This window comes from Vicugna pacos, chromosome 11, assembly GCF_048564905.1.
Source record: "Vicugna pacos chromosome 11, VicPac4, whole genome shotgun sequence".
Classification (NCBI taxonomy): domain Eukaryota; kingdom Metazoa; phylum Chordata; class Mammalia; order Artiodactyla; family Camelidae; genus Vicugna; species Vicugna pacos.
Window position 1 is genome coordinate 82,740,589 of NC_132997.1, and position 22,512 is coordinate 82,763,100.

The 22,512-nt window shown below is 38.2% G+C and overlaps 1 protein-coding gene across 12 annotated transcripts in view; it reads left to right on the forward strand.

Moving 5' to 3' along the window:
- LOC140699842 (uncharacterized) overlaps positions 1–22,512 on the forward strand; it is a 287,621-nt gene that overhangs the window by 172,720 nt on the left and 92,389 nt on the right. For 6 of the 12 annotated variants that reach the window (XR_012078094.1, XR_012078095.1, XR_012078093.1 and 3 more), the window contains 2 exons: positions 6,997–7,056; positions 8,326–8,569. The exons of 1 other annotated variant lie outside the window; for it this stretch is intronic. Coding sequence is in view for 5 of the 11 variants with exons in the window: in XM_072972354.1 (XP_072828455.1) it covers positions 6,997–7,056; positions 8,326–8,569 (304 nt within the window). In the remaining 6 variants the exon portion in view is untranslated. Of the gene's footprint in view, positions 1–6,996; positions 7,057–8,320; positions 8,570–9,178; positions 9,397–17,016; positions 17,249–22,512 lie in introns of those variants that run through there. 5 more of the 12 variants (XR_012078096.1, XR_012078092.1, XM_072972358.1 and 2 more) reach the window with 5 other exon arrangements.

The following is a 22,512-nucleotide window of genomic DNA, read 5'->3' on the forward strand; positions in this document are numbered from 1 at the left end:
CTGCCCCGCCCTGTATTTTGCTCAGTGGGTAGGAGGATTTTGAACTGGGCAGCCATGGGCTCTCTTCACGACAAAACTATGTTCAGATATTATGTCTTCAGTCTCCTGCATTTAAATAATCTGGGATGTTTTAATTAAATTTAGACTCCAGAATTAATATATTGTTAGAGGGACAGGGCAGTGAGCAGACGTGGTCATGTTTTAATAACCCGTAGGTCATTCGTATGAACCCTAAGGTTGGGAAAGTGTTTCCCTAAGGGCTTCTTCTGTGGGCTTCAAGTCTGTGAGCTTGCTGAGATTACCTGCATGCCGTGTGCTTTTGAGCTTTTTTTTTTTTTTTTTTCCTGGGAAGAGTTGAAGTCCATAGCTTTCAGTAGCTTCTCCAGAAATCTGTGAATACAATGAGGTAAGAGCTTCAGAAGCAGGTGGGTGGAAAGATGGTGATGCACATATAGGATGTCTTGCCAGCTCTTCAGAAAGAGGAGAGACAATAATAGCTTTCCTGGGAAGTGATTTTTCTACTATTGACATAAACACTGCTTTATAGTTTGTGCAATGGGGATGAGTTCCAGGTACCATCTTTCCTCCTTATCCACATGAACATGATTTGTGTTCTGAGGATAAAAGGGTGCATGTTTTTAACTATAACATAATGCTCAGTAGCAAAAACTCTGTGTACAGACTCCTTAGATTTGAAATATTACTTCAACATTTACTAGCTCTGTGACTTCAAGTAAATAATTGTGACTCTAGGCCTCTGTTTCCTCATATGTAAAAAATATCCTTCTTAAAGTTTTGTTTGTTGCAACATGATTGTCTCGTAAGATTTGTTATACAGGTTGATCGACATGTAGTGCTTGAAACAGTAACTGGCACTTAGTAAACACTCACAAATGTGACTTGTATTATCATTATTACTTTGTTATTGTCATTGAATTGATAACAACAATCATGATAATAAACATATGCCTAATAACCCACTTAGCAAATATGTATTGTATGTTGCTTGTGATATTACTGCTTTCGTAATAATGCGCTTTCCTTTTTCCATTTTCATGTCTTAGCGGGCTGAAGCCATTTCTCATTTTTTAAAATTTTTTGTTATTTTCTGTACATCCCTTACAGCATTTATAACTATTTACGCAGAGTAAATACTTACTAAATTCTGGCTGTGATTTTTGTTTGTTTTTACTTTTCTTGGTCCACTAAAGCAAATAAAACACCTGACCTTGTACATGAAGGTGATAAAATACTATATAGCCATTAAATATATTATAGACATATATTTAGTGACTTAGAAAAATGTACAACACAGCAAAAAAAAAAGCATAAAATACACATTTTAAATTTTGGAAAATTTTAAATTCCATGAGAGTAGAAATTTTGTCTATTGTTTTCTTAGCTGTATCTCAAATATTTAACAGGACAACTGGTACATAACAGAAACTCAGTAAACTCTGTTGAATAGATTTCTATTTTTATTTAAAAAATATGAAAGAAGGAAAATATGAAAAAAATCCAGATAGGCTAAAATGTTACCATTGATTATGACTATTTTGACTATCATTTAAATTGTATTTTCTTACGTTTCTACTATGAACATGTGCTAGTATTTTTTAAATATTTTATACTAAACAAAAAATATCATTATGCTTAATTTTAGGCACCTAAATTTGATCCCCCAAAATCTCTCTAATCACAAGTATTGATAGATAGTTTTGATGCCAAAGGTGGCAAGAAGATCATTTTGTGTTTTTCCTTTTGAACATGTGAGTATAGATGCTTCCAGGCCTTAACTCATTAGCTTTTTGTTTGTTTGGGGGTTTGTTTTTATTTTTTGTTTGTTTGTTTTTTAATTAGAGAAAAGACAGAAAAGGAGATACTTGTACCAACAAGACTATATGTCATATACTAGACATTCTGGTGACCTGTAATTCCAAGAAAGAATACACATATATCTCAGTTAAAATCTCAGACATTAGCTTGCTCTTGATATTCATCTACCTACTTATTTATTTATATCTATGCATACTTATATGTACACACAACCGCATCCTTAGCCAGATGTATATACATAGGGAGTCAAGCACTCATATTCTACCTGTGACTCCTCACCCATGATGGAGAGTCACTAGACGGTCTTGCATGGCCTTGGAAAAGAAGTTTACTGCTTGAATTGCTTAAATGGAAGGCATCTTAGGACAAAGAAAGAGAGAAAGAGGAGACAGAGACTGAGATACAGAGAAATGGAAAAAGGGAAAGACAAAAAATACTGAGAGAAACAAAGCAAAGGAGAGGGAGAGGAATGAGAGGAGGAGGATTGGGGGAGGGAGAAAAGGGCTCAGTCAGAAATATGGAGACCCAGAGATTCAAAGAGAGAATCATGGGGAGAGTGAGAAACCAAGGACAGACAGTGACAGTGGAGAATTTGTAATTTATCAGTGTTTCTTGAAAGTTCCAGAGTAGAACTTGAGCTTACATTCCCTAAAGCCTTTCCTACCAATGAGGTGTTTTGTTTTGTTTTTAAGTTTTGGTGTAAGTTCTGAAGTGTTTATTCATATATACCATGTTGTACTACTAAAGGAGTCATGAGATATGTAACAGATTGTGGGCACAGGGGTAACCAGTAGCCACACACTTTGTTTTCAAAGGCGTGTGATGTGTCTCCTGGCTTTGCAAAGAGGGTATTTCAAACTTTTTATTGTTGTTGTTGTTTTGTTTTCATTTTGGCTCAGATTGTGTTTTACCTTTGAAACAGTGTTCACCCTAGTGGTTAGATGAACAGGTAACCAGAAAGGCCCAGGGTCCTTGTCTTAGAGCTTATGTTGTAACTCACATGTCCAATAGGTTAATTAACTTTATAGGCTTATCTGAGCATTAAACTAGAATTGGCAGTTTCCTTCCTGCTGAAAACTACTTTAGAGGTCATGCTGAAGATTAGATGTGGTGGCACCAAAGACTTGAATACATTTACTTTTTTGTTCACTCTCCAGACACTCAGCAAAGGTAGTTGGTAGCTACCTAAGCCACATAAAAGTCTCTTTATGGAAAAAAAAAAAAAGTTCAGGAATTCCCCCTCTTTGGAGAAACTAGCACAGATCAACTAGTGTGTATTTTTGCTGTCTTTAAAAGGTACATGTTGGTTAGCTGGCACAGCACAAAGGATTTACTCAGCTAGCTCAGTTTTATAAGAAACTTACTCAATTTTATAAGAAACTCTTAATAGTTGTCAATTTGGGACGTGAGACTATGGTCTAGTACCGGGGTGGCCAAGCTGTGTCCCATGGGATAAATACGGTTTGCTACCTGTTTTTCTAAGTAAAGTTTTATTGAGACAGAGAAAGACAAATACTGAATGTTATCACCTATATGTGGAATCTAAAAAAATGAAATATAATAAAACAGAAATAGGCTTGTAGATGGAGAGAGCAAATTAGTGGTTACCAGTGGGGAGAGGGCATGGGGGAGGGACAAGAGAAGGGTAGGAGAGTAAGAGGTACAAACCACTATGTAAAAAATAAATAAGCTATAAGGATATATTGTACACCACTGGAAATATAACCAGTATTTTACATGATCCAACTTTTCAGATATATTGTAACAAAACAGCTAGTGGTTACTTTCTCATGTATGAATCTCCAAAATTCCTAGAGCATTTCTTTAAGGGACTAGCCTTTACCCTTTGAATTGTCTTTGTAACATTCTTGGTAAACAGTTGATCACATATGTGTAGGTGTATTTGTGAACTCCCTATATTGTTAAAATTATTTGTATTTTTTCCTTAGGGAACAGCACACCATCTTGAGTCCTATTGCTTTACAGTAAATCTTAATTTCATATAATAAAGTTTTATTGGAATGCAACTTCACTCATTTTTACCTATCATCTGTAGCTGCTTTTGTGATACACGGTACAGCAGCACAGTTGCATAGTTGTAATAGAGACCATATGCCTGCAGCATCCAAGATATTTTCTATCTGGCCTTTTACAAGAAGAGCTTGCTGACCCCTGGTCTAGATCAGGAGGAGGAAATTTTTAACTATTCCTTTTATATTTGCCTATGCTGTTTTGAATTTTTTCACCATGTGCATGTGCTCCTTTTGTCCTAGAACTGTTTACAACATTTTAAATGATTGTGCTGCATGTTAAGGTGTAGCCTTTGCCCTTGAGGGTATTTGCATATACTGGTGGGAACAGACAGCTGTACAAACAGAAAACTTGCAATTTAGAGTGATAAGTGCACAATAAGTACAGCAAGAACTGTGCCAAATGACACCAAAAATGGTGGAGAGTCAACTAATCCTCCTGGGAGAGGGAAGGACTGATTTTATAAAGAATTGATATTGGAGCTGACCTTTATACAGATTAGGATTTGCCAAGTCATGGACGATTAGGAGAAGGAGAAGCTATCTGTACCTTTTTTTCCCCCGCTCTTTTTTATGAGAATTAGATCCAATTTATTGGTTCTTAATATATTTAATAAATTGTGGCCAGTCATTCTTCCTTTTTAGAGGCATCTCCATGCCATTTGGGACTGACTAACAGTCTTTAAATACCATGTTTGATTATTTTTTTTTCCTTTTGAGTATGATGTCTCTGACTAGACCAAAGAATCTGAGTTCCCAAACATAAAGACTTGCCTTAAAACTTACACATTTACCCTCTTGTCTCTTCACAGTAGAATTTCACTAGCATGGTTATGACAGAGTTTCTCCTTGATACTCGTTATGTTGCTGCTTCTGCACCAGAGGGAAATGAGTGATTCTTTCATTTTCTTGGGCACATAGCCTGAATCAGTGTGGCCGTTGGGGTGATTATGACAAGTCACTTGTCATTTTCTATTAGTGCAGTATTGTTTCCCTAGGTAGTGTGGTGACGTGATAGCAGGAATGACATCACCATATCTACAGTCGACTTGGTATATACATGAGGGACTGTGGACCTAAATTAGGTCAATGCATAGCTCATGACTGTAATTTTAACAGCTTTCTCAGAGCTGCTCCCAAAGAAGAAAGTTAACTCATATAAGACTTTATTTTTTTTTCTCCAAGGATTCCTGTCCATCTCTTCTTCCTACTGTGAATATTTTAATTTTTTAAACGTACCTATACATTAAAAATTGCCCATAGTGTCACTTCACTGCTTGTAGGATTTTCACAAATGGACAGACCCCCCCCCAGTGTAGCCAGCGCTCATGTAACTGCAGCACCCCAGAGATGCCATTCATAGCCTTCATGGTCCATTCCCTTCTCTAGGATAACCTCTATTTGAGTTCAAGTAGCATAGGCTGGTTTTAACTGATTTAATACTTCATATAAAGTTTATACAAATGGAATCCAATTCTGTGTCCTTTTTTATGTCTGGCTTTTTTTTTTGTTCAGTATTATGTTTTTTAATTTCTTCCAAATTGTATTTATTTGTGAATTATTTGCACACTATAGTTTGAGATTTATTCTCGTGTGTCTTTTGGTGAACATATAGACACATCTCCAGTTCTCAGGGAAGTAATGTTCAGCTTTAGTAGATACTGCCACATATTTTCCCAGAGTAATTCTACCAGTTTATACTCCCATCAGCAGTGAATGAGTGTTTTGGTTCATGCATATACCACCACTTGATATTTTCCATGTTTTTCATTTTATCTATCCTTTGATTGTGATACTGTAGTATCACAGACTGGTTTTAATAAGTATTTCTTTGATTACTACTAAAGTTCATTTTTCATTTAGGTAGCCCCTTTTTTGACTTGTTTGTTCAAGTCCTCCTTTCCCTGAAATACGGTTAATGTATAATATTTTGTCAGTTGCAGTTCTACTACATAACAGTTTGACATTTGCATACATTGTGAAATGATCACCACAATAAGTCTAGTAACAATGCATACTTATACAAAATTATTACAGTATTACTGATCGTATTTCTTAGGCTGTATATTAATTATATCACCATGCCTTACTTATTTTATAACTGAAGGTTTGTAATCCCTCATTTATTCCACTCCACCCCACCCTCCTCTCTGGCAACCACCCATTTGTTCCCTGTATCTGAGGTTTTCATTTTGTTTTGTTTGTATGTTTGTTCAGATCTTTTGAATTTTATCCTGTTATTTCATCTGTCTGTCTTTTACTGATTTTTGGAAGTTTTAGAATTTTGTTGTATTTGTTATATATCTAATCTGATTGAGTTACTTTTCATATATATTCACATATTTTCCTACCATGTGATTTTTTTTACTATATTAGTGGTGTCTTTTAATGTATAAAAGTTCTTAATTGCAATCTATTCCTATAAAGTTACTGCTGTTCAGAACTTTTGAGCTAAGGAAACCAGTCTACATCAAAGTTATCAAAGCATTTTCCTATGTTTTCTTATAAAATATATATTACCATATCTGTCACATTTCAATGTGTGACTCATCTTAATTTTTGTGTGTGATATGGAGTAATAGTAAAGATACACACATGTGTGATTTTTCTCCATGGCTATAGAATTGACACAGGATTCCTTATTGACAAAATGATTCTTTCCTCACTACTTTGCAGAATGACCTCTTCCACAAATTTGTGGATTATAAATTTGTAGGTGTCTTTCTGGACTCTATTGAGATTTAGTTTTTCCTTATACTTCACTGAAGGAATGTAACAGAATCCGAGGAGGCATCATTTTCTATTTCGGAATGTATGATGAGATTGTTCTAAGAATCGGCACCTCTGTATCCCGAGAGTCTTTGTCCAGTGAACCACTTCTGGAAATACAGCTGTTTTACACTCTCTTGGTATTATAGATTTCCTCATGCTTCTGACTTCAGAGCAAAGCAGCTCTCTGTGAAATTGCTAGTTCATAAGTGCCAAGGGCTGGCTGCGTTCTTTCTCACCATATTGGCTGCTTGTGTAATGAATATTCATTCTCTATATAGATGTAAACGTAGGTATATCTCTTATCTCCAAAGACTCATTTTGATTTAAAAATGAATCTGTTCTTTTCTTCTTGGAAAAGCTTGCCCCCACCAGTTTTACCTGGTCTGTGGATTTCGGGTTCCTCACAGTCCATGAGAAGGTAAGATGAAGGCAAGACCTTAGATGTATCAACTCATTTCCTTGAGAAGGACATTACTTTCATGGAAAGTGATTGCAGACGTCAGTAAAATTACATGAGAGAGAGTAAAATACTTCATTATAGTAGAGTCAGGATTATCCTGTTTAAGAGCTCAATTTAATTAATTATTAAAGGCTAAGACATTTACAGACAATTTTAACAGCGTGCTATTTAGGTCAGAGTGGCTAAGATCCAAGTTTAAATTGTTTTTGCTATTGTGTTGCTTCAAGAAATCTCTTGCATCTGGGGGGATAATCTGGGATATGAGTTAGAGAGGTCTGGATTTAGGGTCAGAGGACTTTCTTCATATTCCTCCTCTGCTGTGAACTGTCTCTGAGACCTCCAATACGGCACTTACATTCCATAAATAAGGAGATAAAAATACCATTTCCCAAGTCAGCTGTGAGGAATCCGTAAGCCATGAACACATGTGACATATTGAGGGCCTGACCCACTGCAGGTATCTGGTGAACATTTGGTTTAAATAGATATGTCTGTCTTCTCTAAGAGAGTTTGTTCAGCAAGTCTCTGTGAGCCGGCAAGTTTCATAAGATGCCACTGGTCATGATTTGTGAGCACTGCTCCAGGATATTCTTTTTAGGCTGAAGAAAGATCATCAGACCTGATCTAGAAGATTAGAATTTTAGTTCTGATTTGTCCTTCATTTGTTGGACAAGTCACATAATCCTTATTGAGCGTTCAATTTCCTCACCTGGGCTGTAGGAATAATACTGCAGAGTAACGTGGGCTCTGAGTGAAACTGCCAGAATTTGAATCTCAGCTCTACTACTTACTAAATAGTAACCGTGGACAGGTTACTGAGATTTCTCAGTGTCTCCCCTTATCTCTAAAATAAGCACAGTGATAACAGCCACCTCGCAAGTTCTTTAAGAAGCTGACATGATTCATCTCTTACAAAATGCTCTAGCAGAGTGCCTGTTGCATGACACGTGCTCAATAAACGCTAATTGGAATGATTTTTACTTCTTCCCAGCTCTCACTTGAATGAAATCACCAATCATGGAAATTGGAGTGCTGAGTACGCAGTTAATATAGTGTTAATGCCATGACGGTTTTCTGAAAAAAAAAAAAAAAAAAAAAAAAAGAAAGAAAACCTGTCCAATGCTCTCAGTTTTATTTTAGTGGAATTTTCTTTCTTTCTCTTTCTGTCTCTCTCTCTCTCCCCCTCTTTTTTTTTTCTGACTGTGATGTCTGTTTGTGGCAGGGCAGCAACAGCAACAATACCAACTACTACAGTCGGGGGCCAAACTGCCAGAAACCAAGGATGAAAAAGACCACCCCTCCTGCCCAGTCCTCTCCTGTGCTGCTGGGTTTTCACTGGCAGAAACACTTCACTTATTTCCTCAGGAGCTGCATAGCACAGCAGTTTTCCTGGAACCAGAGGCAGATGGTTCCTGTGTGCCTGGTGGCAGGTTCCTGGTCTCACTCGGGAGCCAAGCATTTCTTCACCCAGGTGGGAGTTCACGCCTTTCCCTTCCTGTCTCAGCAGCTCCGGCCCCAGCCTCAGCCCCAGTGTAGACAAGTAGGGCTGCTGCGTGGAGTGCTTCTCCGTGAGCCCCTGGGAAGCTCCCAGGGCCTCTCGGAGAACAAAGCTTTAGATTGGACTGTGGCTTCAGCTGTAACTCTTGCCTGACCAACAGTAGTGTTGGATGAAACAAGAAGATGCTCCCCGCAGAGTGTAACCCGGTCACAAAGGCCAAAGGTTGAGGGGAAGCTGCCGTTTCTCCTTCCTGTTTACCACTCAAGGGTCTGTCTCCCCAAATCCTCGTTAGAGTTATTGGTGTTCTGGCTTTGTACAAATATCCTTATTTGAGTACATACCCTGGTACCCACAACATTGGTTTGAAGTCCGTTGTTCTGCCACGCTCTAGCTGGATGACTCAAGCAGTCAGTTCATTAATCTCTCTGAGCCTCACATTTCTCATCTGTATGATGGGAGTAGTCACGTCTGTCTTGCCTGCTTGGTCAAATAAAATCTCAGCATTGTAAATCCAAAACCTGAGGATCCCGTAGCTGGGTGGGAAGCTTGCATGTTGTCTAACACAGTCTCTGTCTGCTGCAGCCACCATCATCTCACAAGTGTTCTGGACAAATGACCCTCCAGCTTCAGACTGTGCTCTGGCTGGCTGGGGAGCTGCCCTCCTCGGGAGCACAGACTGTTGGGAAGTTCTTCCTAGTGCTGCGCTGAAATCAGAACCCCCCAGTGACTTTTATCTGCTGGTTTCTGTTTTACCTCTGGATCCTAAAGTGCATTTAATCTCAAAATGTTCTGTGTATTGAAGACTGCTGTAAAAAATACAGTCAGTTTTCTGAAGTGGTTACCCAGTCATCTTTTCAGCTCCTCTGGCTGCTCTGCCTTTGGAGTCCTGATCTGTACTGACTGTAATAAGACATGGTGTCAGGTGTTCCTGAACGCTCTCGAGGGTCCTTGTGGCATCAGTTATAAAATTTTTCCTGAAGATCCCTAGAGTCAAGTCTGTTTATTATTATTACTAATGGTAGGTGTCCCCACACATAGTGGGTATGCTTGAAATTATGCAACACATGTGGTTATGTGGTTCTGCATTTTGCTCTTAGTGAACGTTATATTGTCTTTTTGCATGTCATTATCAATTATTGATAAGTATCATAATGGTTGCATCATAATATTCTATTGAATGAATACTCTGTAATTTACTTAATTAACCCTCTATTGTAATCCCTAATTTATAGCCAGTTTTCAGGAACTTCAGGGCTATTCTCTTTGAGAAGTCAAAATGGGAGAAGGCATCACCTCTGAATTCCCTCAGGATTTTATTTTCCACGTCTTGGGGTAATCCCTTCACTGCTTTTTCTTTTCCTAAGTGGGCAGAGTTAACAGAACATGTAGATCAGATCCTGTGAGAGCTGGAAAGCTGCAGGCACAGGTTGATTTGTGTGTGTGTATGTGTGTCCACACTTTACAAGTTCAAATTTTAAATGCTACACTGGTGGTTTCTATGATCAAGAAGATGTTTGTGTTTCTTTCATTTACTGATACAAACTGGGCCCACCAAAGGCTTGGGCTACCTCTTTCCTGTGATTTCAAGGATTTTCCTTGATCAAGGAAATTTGAAAAACCCAAGTATCAAGGAACCGCTGTCCTTCAATATCCGGAAGAAAACTTGCAATGTACTTGAATCCAGAGCTGGGAATCAAATAATCACAGATTTGTCTCCCATTAACATAACTTGGGGCTCCCTTGTTTGTTAGAGCCTAGTTCCAGCAGCAGGAAGGCTCCACTCTCATGTAATCAGATCAATCATCTGGGGTCACTGTTAGGGGGCAGCATCCCCACTCCTCTGTAGACTTGCAGAACCCGTCACCAAGATACGGCAACAGGAAACTCTGTCGTTTACAAACTTCCCAAGTGAATTTTGTCAGGTAAATTTAAGAAATGAACTGCAACCCATACACTGAAAAAGGTTTCCAGGCCGTCAGGTTGGTCTGAAAAAGAATTGTCCTGTCCCCACACCCATATTTCCAACAAGCCCCTAACGTCTTAGATAGTGAGCTTTACTTTGGGTTTCATTTTTGGTTGTTGTCACATGATTGGAATGCAGTAGCTTCAAAAACCTGTAGCAAAGATGATAGAAGGGATTTTTCCAATTAAGACATTATCTTTTTCTGAAAGAAGCATCCCACATCTCCCCAAAGGCACTGCCACTAATAGAGAGCCAGCTGCACTCCTCCATCGCAGGCCAATACCACCCTGTGGAATGGATAAAAACTGTGTGTTATCACCAATGGGGACTGGCTGGTTTGAGGCAGTAGCATATGGTTGACTGTTGAAAGAAAGAAAAATAAAACCAAACAGAAACTTCTGGTTGCTCAGCCGCAGTAGAATTCTCAAAACCCAATACAAAAGGCTGAGCCCAGACACAGCTTCACTCCATCTGTGCCTCATCTCCAGCCCAAGGAAGCATTAACTTTACTGGGGTGGTTGTTGGGGTGCTTCCAACACGCTGTTCAGAAGTTCCTGATGTCACAGTTTCTATTTGTGCAGGTGAGAAACCGTTCATAGTGTAACTGATGTGCTTCTTAGGAAGGATGAAAAATCAGCCTACCAAGATGACCTCCTGGTGCCAGGAGTGAGGGTGCCTGTATCTGGTGGGCAGGTACTCATGGTGGTGGGCTGCAGTAAAGAAGTCTGAAGGTCCTATCAACTCCCCTTTCCCATGGTATAATTTCAGCAGCCAGGGAAACCAGATCTTTAAACATCTAACTTTGGTCCTAAGACAGACAAAGATAATAGATAAGAATTATCTTATGAAAAGCAGGAAAGGGAGAAGTTAGGGAAGCAGAAGAGAGGTGTGGCCAGTTTCTTCTACTCAGAAGTATGGGTATCTTGAGTCTGAAAATTGGGGGCTGCTTGAAAAAAAAAGAATTGCTTCTCTTTGGTGGGCCACCTGTAAGGGGCATGAATATGTTTTCTGTTCCCTAAGTATTCTAAGACTTTTGGATTTTGTCGGTGAGAGGTGTAGGTACCTGTTTTCAGCATGGCTGGAGCCACAGTAAACCGGGGACATCCCTCCATTAAAGTATTGCCTCCCATAAAAATGCAGATGGACCTCAAGGCCATTTGTCCATTGCATATGTTTCCTGGAGCATTAAGGAAATGGGAAGCAGATTTCTTAAACATGTGCCCAGTTCTCACGTGGAGGAGGAGGGAGGTGGAAATGTCCCCCACGAGTTAGCCCTCATCATGGTGGATCCATGAAACCCTTTACAATAGCAGCTGGTTACTCCCAGAGTCTGGGTGCCGCTCAAGCCCAGAGGGTATAGGTCTTGAAAACCCTTTAAGTAAAGGGTTTAAGTGCTGAAGAGATGGCAGGCTCAGTGCCCTGGAGCAGGGTCTGAGGGAACTCAGGTATTGTTCTCAGTAAGAGCAGAACCGTGGATCACACACACCAGTGCAGCACAGTCAGCACACGGCAGACTAACAGGCCCAGGCCCAAAGCAGGAGGACAAGAGCCAGAGGGACAAAAATTCTAGAGGCACAGCCAGTAAGGGCTCATAAGTCTCATAGAAAGCAGATGACTGTCAGAAGTCAAGAGGGCAGTCCAAAAAGCAGGGGGTGTGCCTGAATAATGGGTGTCTTTCAGTCTTATCCCAAAAGGCTTTGTTTACTTTATTAGGCAGGGGCACCATTTGGACCTTAGGACCCATATGAGCCTTATGTGTGGTATTAAATAAAAGCACTTATGAGGGCTGAGGGGGGCACTCGTCTCCTAAAGGAAGCCGAGCACAGCTTGGGATTCCCCTCCTGGAAGCCCCACAGATGGTGGCAGAGCAAAGACTGCTGTCTCCCTGGAGCATCAGACCTAGCTTCTTTATGTTTGTGACCACAGTGTCCCAGCGCCCCTCACATGTGGGAGTGTTTCAGGAAAGTTCTTCTCAGTGGATGTGGGGTCTGTCCCCCTGCCTCTCTGAGAAGTGCTCAGAAAGGAATGCTAAGAATGGGGATGAGGGAGCGCTCAGAGACCAGACCCACCTCCAAAGAGCATTGACCTCCAAAGAGATATTGACATATCGCTACAGTTTTTTTTTTTTTAAATATGTTTAGGGCAAAAGGGAAAAGAGTTAATATCTGAGTCCTGAAATCCTCTAATTTTCCTTTCCTTCCCTTCCTTTCCTTCCTCCTGAACTTTGTTTTTGGTTGAGGGGGAGTGGTTCATACTCCAAAAATGGAAACAAAATAACAACTGAAAGTACTTCATATTTTTTTGCAAACTTTTTGCTCCTATTTTTCTTCTGTGATTGTTGAATATGATTCAAGCATAAAATGACTGCACCAACTGAATGCTCACTCAGGGCTGAAAATCTGGATGCAGGCAGCCCCTTGGAAGCCATGTAGCTCTGGCCAGTGGTGGTAGAAGAGTGCTCCCGTGTGATAGTAGTTATTACTGATGACTTGAACCTCATGACACTGTGTGTCTGACCAGTAGACAGTAGAAAAGCTATGCCCCTTCTCAGTCATCTCTTTGTCCACAGTGTGATCTCCCCCATTGTCAGACAAACTGGCTTCAGGACCTGGAGTCTATATGTTGGAGAATTTGCTATTGATGCGGCCTTTGTGGCAGTAGTTTTGCAGACAGAAAACACCTCCCCAACCTGCCCCAACTTGAAGAGAGAACTCTGGCATCATTTCCTCAAGCTGCCTGGCTTAACTGATTGTAAACCTTGTCTCCTTTTCTTATAGCACTTTTTACTGATTATAAAAGTAATACATACTTGATATAATAAATATTAAGCAATATAAATTTAAAAAATCTAAAGTGACAGTCACCTATTATTAAGCTGCCACTTACGGATAATCACCATTAACTAATATATTCTTCCAGTTTTCTTTGATGCTTTTCAGGAACAAATATTTTATATATTTATAAAATAATACTTAAAAACAAAACACACACAGAGGAATCAGTTCATACAGTGCATATTGTACAGTTTGCCTCTTTTGCTGGCAATAGATGTGAGTCGTTTTTTCCTATTGATCCATGCAGATCTACTTCATCTTTTTTTTTAAGAAATAGAGTCTATTTTTCAGTTTTATAGTCACAGAAAAATTGAGCAGAAAGAACAGAATATACCCACATAACCACTCTGCTCCTCACATACACAGCCTCCCCAACATTCAACATCCCACAACACAGGGGCACATTTGTTACAATCCGCGAGCAAACATTGGCACACCATTATCAACCACAGTTTGCATTACAGATCATTCATTGTCTTTTATGTTCTATGGATTTTGATAAATGTATAATGACATTTATTCACTATTATAGCATCATACAGAGCAGTTTCTCTACCATAAAGATCCTCTGTGCTTCACCTCTTCATCCCTTCTTATCATAAACTCCTGATCACCACTGATCTTTTTATTGTCTTTACAGTTTTTCCCTTTCTAGAATGTTATATACTTAGAATCATCTAGTATGTAGTTTTTCCAGTTAGCATCTTTCATTTTGCAATATGCATTTAAGGATCTTTCATGCCTTAATGTGGCTCTATAGCTTATTTTCAGTGGTGAATAATATTCCATTGTATGGGTGTATCACAGTTTACTTGCCCACTCACCTCCTGAGGGACATCTCCCTTGCTTTCTAATTTTGGTAATGATGAATATAGTTGCTATAAACATTTGTGTGAAGGTTTTTGTGTTGACCTAATTTTTCAGCTCAGGTGGGTAAATACCAAGGAGTATGAGGACTGAATTGTATGATTAAATAACATTTAGTCATGTTTAAAAAAAAAAACTGCCAAACTTTCTTTCAAAGTGAATTGAGCCTTTCATGAATCATTGAGTGATGTATCTAAAAAGTCATTTCCAAACTCCAGTCATTTAGATTTTCTCCTCTTCTAGGAATTTTATAGTTTTGTGTTTTATATTTAGGTTTGTGATCCTTTTTGAGTTAATTTTTATGATAGTGGCAAGCTCTGGGTCATGTGGCTGTCCAGTTGTCCAGCATCACTTGTTGGGAGACTCCTATCTCCACTGATTTGCCTTTTCTCCTTTGTCAAAGATCTGTTAACTCTATTTGTGTGAGTCTATTTCTGCACTCTTTATTTTCTCCTATTGATCTATTTAGTCTTTTGCCAAAGCCACACTGCCTTGATTATAGTAGTTTGGTAGTAAGGCTTGAAGTCAAATAATGTCAATCCTCCAACTTTGTTCTTTTAATATTGTGTCAGTGCTTCTGGTGTCTTGCCTCTCCATATAAACTTTAGAATCAAATCATTGATATCCACAAAATAATGTGTTGGGATTTTGACGGGGATTGCATTGAATCTATAGATCAAGTCAGGAAGACTTAACACTATTGAGCATCTTAACACTATTGAGTCCTCCTATTCATGAATATGGACTCTCTCTCAAATTTTTTAGTTTTCCTTTAATTTCTATGAACAGAGTTTGGTAATTTTCCTCATACAGCTCCTATACATGTGTTCTTATATTTATACCAAAGTATTTCATTTTTTGATTTTATTGTTACCTCATCATGTTTAATGGCTGCCAGTCTATTATATGGATGTATTTAAGAACCCTTATTAATGCTTAAGTGCATGTTTAATTTGGATGATTTTAAAAAGTGAACAAACAGACACATAGTTTGTTCACAACTCACCACTAAATCAGATATGGTGACATATTACTTGGTCAAGCTGGAGGCTCAGAAAGTGAAGAAAACCAATCTATATTTACCACCCAGGATGACAGTTGTCAAATATATAAGCATAAGTAGCAGCAAACTAGATTGTAATAATAGGGTGAGCCTACTCAAAAATAAACACCTAAAAACAACTTAGCATTGATAGATAGATGATAGATAGATAAGACAGACAAATGACAGGCAGACAGATCTATTAACTGTGTGGTGTTTTTTCCCCAAGAACCACTGACTGGTTCAAAATAACATAGTTGAACCTTAATTCTCTCCTAGTTCTCAGGTTATATTTGTAACCAAGTCAAGGAACCTTAAAATGATGTTTCACAATAGCGGTCTAAATTTTGATCTATTACAGACCATTTTGGAACACCTTTGAATTATATTTGCTTACATCTCTAATGTACTTCATAAGATTAGACTTTAAAGGAAGCTGTTCTTTGAACATTTAGGAAGAGGTTCAATTTATTATTTGTCTGGTGTCCCCTTTAACGATCTAGAAACCTCCTCTTTAGGATTTAGGCAGTTGTCTCCATGATATCCTGAAGCCTCTTCCATCCACCTGCTCAGGAAATGTGAGCCCTGAGTTGTAACTGATTTGAAGTTTAAACAGACTGTAACTCAAGTGTGACGGCAGCTCCACTATTTGTTCACCAGACTGTTAAGTCTGCCATTTCTCAAGGCAGCCTACAGAGCAAAGTTTTATTTAATTGTTCAAGCACAAGAAACAAAAATATCCAGGTGCCCTGCTTGTCTGAAGCTTTTTGCCTGAAACTTGCCATCTGCTAGCATCTAAGTTAGAGAGAAATAAACTTGGTGAGATGGCCCCATGAAGACTGAAGACCACAATAAAATTGTAATACACAATATCCCAAAAGGATTGTTTGGGGATAAAAATGTGACATGAAAGGAATGTTTTTCCTCACTTTTATGTAAATAATTGAAAAATTATTTAGAGAGAACAGTCGATAGGCTAAAGTTACAAAATACATTCAGATGAACAGGCCCTGTACCTTTGACTCACTACTTTATCCTTTTCTTAAAGTTTTATTTACAAAACCAGCAGTTAGCATGAGTCTAGCAATAACAGAACTGGCTTCTAACAGTTATCAGTCATTCTCATCAGACTGATGCAGAGTGCAAATTCAGATACATTGATTTAAAAGAAATTGGGATTATGATCACCAATCTTGAGCAAGATTTTGGCCTTGATATTCATGAACAATTGGTAAGTTTCTGTTTTCTTGGGAGAGATGTAAAGGAATTTCCACAAGGATCCTATATGAGTCCCTTTGATACACTTTTTTAGCAAAAGCTGTAGCACTTTGGGCTTTGTGTATGATGGATGGCTTTGAGAGGAGGATGTGTTTGGCCATTTTCAAAGCCCTACTGTAGTTTTTAATTACAGTGATAGTTAAAGGTGGAGATGTTAAGAATTAAATAGGATGCATAGTCTAGAAAGCCACAGATATCAGGCAGATAAGGCTCAGGAGTTGGGCTGGCAGGATCAGGAGGTGGTAGGCTGAAAAGTGGTCACCAACCCTAAAGGGGCCAGCAGATGTCCATCTCCAGCTAAGTGTTACAGTATGCCAAAGAGAGCTCAGAGGAAGAGCTGACAGTCTTCAAGTGTGTTTTTTATAGCTCATTCTGAGCTTAGGCAAATGACTTGCTTTGGCCAATAGAACATTAAAATTACTCATCATTCATGCAGAATCCCGAAAAAACTGCTCACGTGAATTCACCTCCTCTTTTGGAATCCTGCTACACTAAGTACAAGCTTAGGCTAACCTGACTGAGGATGAAAGACCACAAGAGGAAGGAAACGTGTTCCAGACAACTAGCCCCGAGTCAGTTAACTTCCAAACGTGACAGAACCCAACCAAGATCAGCAGAAACTGACTGACATGTGGTGAGTCCAGCTGGGCCTCACCTAGATCAGCAGAGTTGCTCAATCACCCCACAGATTCATGAGAAATAATAAATGTCGATTGTTCTATAATACTAAGGTTTCATGGGTGTTGGTTAGACAGCATTAATGTGGCACCAGATACCTGGTACACCAACCCATGGGAAGTGATCAGTAACTATCAGCTATATACACTCACATGTCACTGATTCTGAGGTGCTTAGATGATGGTGCTTTCTTTTTTTTTTAACATTTTTTATTGATTTATAATCATTTTACAATGTTGTGTCAAAATCCAGTGTTCAGCACAATTTTTCATTCATGGACATATACACACTCATTGTCACATTTTTTTCTCTGTGAGTTATCATAACATTTTGTGTATATTTCCCTGTGCTATACAGTGTAATCTTGTTTATCTATTCTACAATTTTGAAAGCCCAGTCTATCCCTTCCCACCCTCCACCCCCCCTGGTAACCACAAGTCTGTATTCTCTGTCTGTGAGTCTATTTCTGTCCTGTATTTATGCTTTGTTTTTGTTTGTTTGTTTTTGTTTTTGTTTTTTAGATTCCACATATGAGCGATCTCATATGGTATTTTTCTTTCTCTTTCTGGCTTACTTCACTTAGAATGACATTCTCCAGGAGCATCCATGTTGCTGCAAATGGCATTATGTTGTCAGTTTTTATGGCTGAATAGTATTCCATTGCATACATATACCACATCTTCTTTATCCAGTCACCTATTGATGGACATTTAGGCTGTTTCCATGTTTTGGCTATTGTAAATAGTGCTGCTATGAACATTGGAGTGCAGGTGTCATCCTGAAGTAGATTTCCTTCTGGATACAAGCCCAGGAGTGGGATTCCTGGGTCATATGGTAAGTCTATTCCTAGTCTTTTGAGGAATCTCCACACTGTTTTCCATAGTGGCTGCACCAAACTGCATTCCCACCAGCAGTGTAGGAGGGTTCCCCTTTCTCCACAGCCTCTCCAGCATTTGTCATTTGTGGAGTTTTGAATGACGGCCATTCTGAATGGTGTGAGGTGATACCTCATTGTAGTTTTGATTTGCATTTCTCTGATAATTAGTGATATTGAGCATTTTTTCATGTGCTTTTCGATCATTTGTATGTCTTCCTTGGAGAATTGCTTGTTTAGGTCTTCTGCCCATTTATGGATTGGGTTGTTTATTTTTTTCTTATTGAGTCGTATGAGCTGCTTATATATTCTGGAGATCAAGCCTTTGTCGGTTTCACTTGCAAAAATTTTCTCCCATTCCATAGGTTTTCTTCTTGTTTTACTTCTGGTTTCCTTTGCTGTGCAGAAGCTTGTAAGTTTCATTAGGTCCCATTTGTTTATTCTTGCGTTTATTTCTTCTAGGAGAAAATTTTTGAAATGTATGTCAGATAATGTTTTGCCTGTTTTCCTCTAGGAGGTTTATTGTATCTTGTCTTATGTTTAAGTCTTTAATCCATTTTGAGTTGATTTTTGTATATGGTGTAAGGGAGTGTTCTAGCTTCATTGTTTTACATGCTGCTGTCCAGTTTTCCCAACACCATTTGCTGAAGAGACTGTCTTTATTCCATTGTATACTCTTGCCTCCTTTGTCGAAGATGAGTTGACCAAAAGTTTGTGGGTTCATTTCTGGGCTCTCTATTCTGTTCCATTGGTCTATATGTCTGTTTTGGTACCAATACCATGCTGTCTTGATGACTGTAGCTCTATAGTATTGTCTGAAGTCTGGGAGAGTTATTCCTCCAGCCTCTTTCTTTCTCTTCAGTAATGCTTTGGCAATTCTAGGTCTTTGATGGTTCCATATAAATTTTATTATGATTTGTTCTAGTTCTGTGAAATATGTCCTGGGTAACTGGATAGGGATTGCATTAAATCTGTAGATTGCCTTGGGCAGTGTGACCATTTTAACAATATTGATTCTTCCAATCCAAGAGCATGGAATATCTTTCCATTTTTTAAAGTCTTCTTTAATTTTCTTCATCAGTGGTTTATAGTTTTCTGTGTATAATTCTTTCACCTCCTTGGTTAGATTTATTCCCAGATATTTTATTAATTTGGGTGCTATTTTAAAGGGGATTGTTTCTTTACTTTCTTTTTCTGTTGATTTATCATTAGTGTAAAGAAATGCAACTGATTTTTGAACATTAATTTTGTAACCTGCTACCTTGCTGAATTCTTCAATCAGCTCTAGTAGCTTTTGTGTGGACCTTTTAGGGTTTTCTATATATAGTAACATGTCATCAGCATATAATGACACTTTTACCTCTTCTTTTCCAATTTGCATCCCTTTTATTTCTTTCTCTTGCCTGACTGCTGTGGCTAGGACTTACAGGACTATGTTGAATAGGAGTGGTGATAGTGGGCATCCTTGTCTTGTCCCAGATTTTAGTGGGAAGCTTTTGAGTTTTTCACCGTTGAGTACTATGCTGGCTGTAGGTTTGTCATATATAGCTTTTATTATGTTGAGATATGTTCCCTCTATACCCACTTTGGCGAGAGTTTTTATCATAAATGGATGTTGAATTTTATCAAATGCTTTTTCTACATCGATTGAGATGATCATGTGGTTTTTGTCCTTTATCTTGTTGATGTGATGTATTACATTGATTTGCGTATGTTGAACCAGACTTGTGTCCCTAGGATGAACCCCACTTGGTCACGATGTATAATCTTTTTTATGTGTTGTTGGATTCTATTTGCTAAAATTTTGGTGAGGATTTTGGCGTCTATGTTCATCAGTGATATTGGCCTATAATTCTCTTTCTTTACAGTGTCTTTGCCTGGTTTTGGTATCAGGGTGATGGTGGCTTCATAGAATGAGTTTGGGAGTATTCCCTCCTTTTCAATTGCCTGGAAGAGTTTGAGAAGGACTGGTATGAGTTTTTCTTTGTATGTTTGGTAAAATTCCCTGGTGAAGCTGTCCGGTCCTGGACTTTATTTGTAGGGAGGTTTTTAATTGCTATTTCTATTTCCTTTCTAGTGATCGGATTGTTCAAGTGTTCAGTTTCTTCTTGATTCAGTTTTGGTGGACAGTATGTTTCCAGAAACTTGTCCATCTCCTCTAGGTTATCCAGTTTGGTTCCATATAGTTTTTCATAATATTCTCGTATGATATTCTGTATTTCTATTTTGTTGTAATTTCTCCATTTTCCTTTCTTATTTTGCTAATTTGTGCTCTCTCTTTTTTCTTGTGAGTTTGGCCAGAGGTTTGTCGATTTTATTTACTTTTTCAAAAAACCAGCTTTTGGTTTGGTTGATTTTTTCTATGGTCTTGTTAATCTCTATTGTATTTAATTCCTCTCTGATCTTTATTATTTCCTTCCTTCTGCTGCTTTTTGGGGCTTTTTGTTGTTCTTTTTCTGATTGATTCAGGTGGTGGGTTAACTTGTTTATTTGAGATTGTTCTTCTTTTTTGAGGAAGGCCTGTATCTCTATAAACTTCCCTCTTAGCACTGCCTTTGCTGTGTCCCATAGGTTTTGAGTGGTTGTGCTTTCATTATCATTTGTCTCAAGGTATTTTTTAATTTCAGCTTTGATTTCCTCATTGATCCATTGTTTTTTCAATAACATATTGTTTAATCTCCATGCTTTTCTTTTTTTCTCCTTTGTTTCTCTGTTGTTGATTTCCAGTTTCATGGCATTGTGGTCAGTAAAGATGCTTGAGATAATTTCTATCTTCTTAAAATTGTTGAGGTTTCTTTTGTGCCTAAGTACATGATCGATCCTGGAAAATGTTCCATGTGCACTTGAAAAGAATGTATATCCTATTTTTGGGGGGTGTAATGCTCTGAAAATATCCACCGAATCTAGTTTTTCTATTGTAGTATTTAATTTCTCTGTTGCCTTGTTTATTTTCTGTCTGGAAGATCTGTCTAGTGATGTTAATGCAGTGTTAAAATCTCCAACTATGATTGTATTCCCATCAATATCCCCCTTTATCTGTTAGTAATTCTTGTATGTACTTAGGTGCTCCTATATTGGGTGCTTATATATTAATGAGTGTAATATCTTCATCTTGTATCACTCCTTTAATCATTATAAAATGTCCTTCCTTATCTTTCTTTATGGCCTTTGTTTTAAAGTCTATTTTGTCTGAAATCAGTACTGCAACACCTGCTTTTTTGGCTTTTCCATTTGCATGGAATATTCTTTTCCATCCTTTCACTCTCAATGTATATGTGTCCTTCTCCCTAAAGTGGGTCTCTTGTATGCAGCATATTGAAGGTTCTTGCTTTATTATCCAGTCTGCCACTCTATGTCTTTTGACTGGAGCATTTAGTCCATTAACATTTACAGTAATTAATGATAGATGTGTGTTTATTGCCATTTTGAACTTATCTTTGCAGTTGAATTGGTATATCCTCTTTGTTCCTTTCTTCTTCCTTTTGTGGTTTGGTAATTTTTCTTTGTATTATCATGGATTTTATTTAATTTTTGTGACTCCCTTGTAAATTTTTGACTTGTGGTTACCCTTTTTTGTAAATCTATTAACCCATTACTATAACTGTTTTTATTAAACTGATAGTAACATGATCTCAAACCCATCCTACTGTTAAAAAATTTAAAAAAGAAAGAAAAAAATATTCTATCTTTCCCTGCCTGCCTCTCCCACTCTCAGTGATTTGTATGTTTTCTTTATTTGTAATTCATGAGTTTATCACCTTTCCAGTTGTGAGTTTCTCATTTCTGTAGCATCCTGCTGCTTTTCTATTTAGAATAGCCCTTTCAGTATTTATTTTAGCATGGGTTTAGTGTTGCCAAACTCCTGCAGCTTTTTTTTTGTCTGTGAAACTCTTTATTTCTCCTTCTACCCTAAAGGATAGCCTTGCTGGATAAAGTATCCTAGGCTGCATCTTTTTTTCATTCAGGGCTTTGAATATATCTTGCCACTCCCTTCTGGCCTGTAGTGTTTGTGTAGAGAAATCAGCTGAGAGCGTTATGGAGGTTCCCTTGTAACTTACTCTTTGCTTTTCTCTTGCTGCCTTTAGAATCATTTCTTTATCCTTGACTCTGGCCGTCTTGATTATGATATGTCTTGGTGTGGGTCTATTTGGATTCTTCCTGTTTGGGACCCTCTGAGCTTCCTGTACTTGGATATCTGATTCCTTCTTTAAGTTTGGGAAGTTTTCAGTCATGATTTCTTCAAAAACCTTTTCAATCCCCTTTGATCCTTCTTCCCCTTCTGGGACCCCTATTATGCGAAGATTGGGATGCTTTATATTATCCCATAGGTCCCTTATGCTATTTTCATTATTTTTTATTTGCTTATCTTGTAGTTCTTCT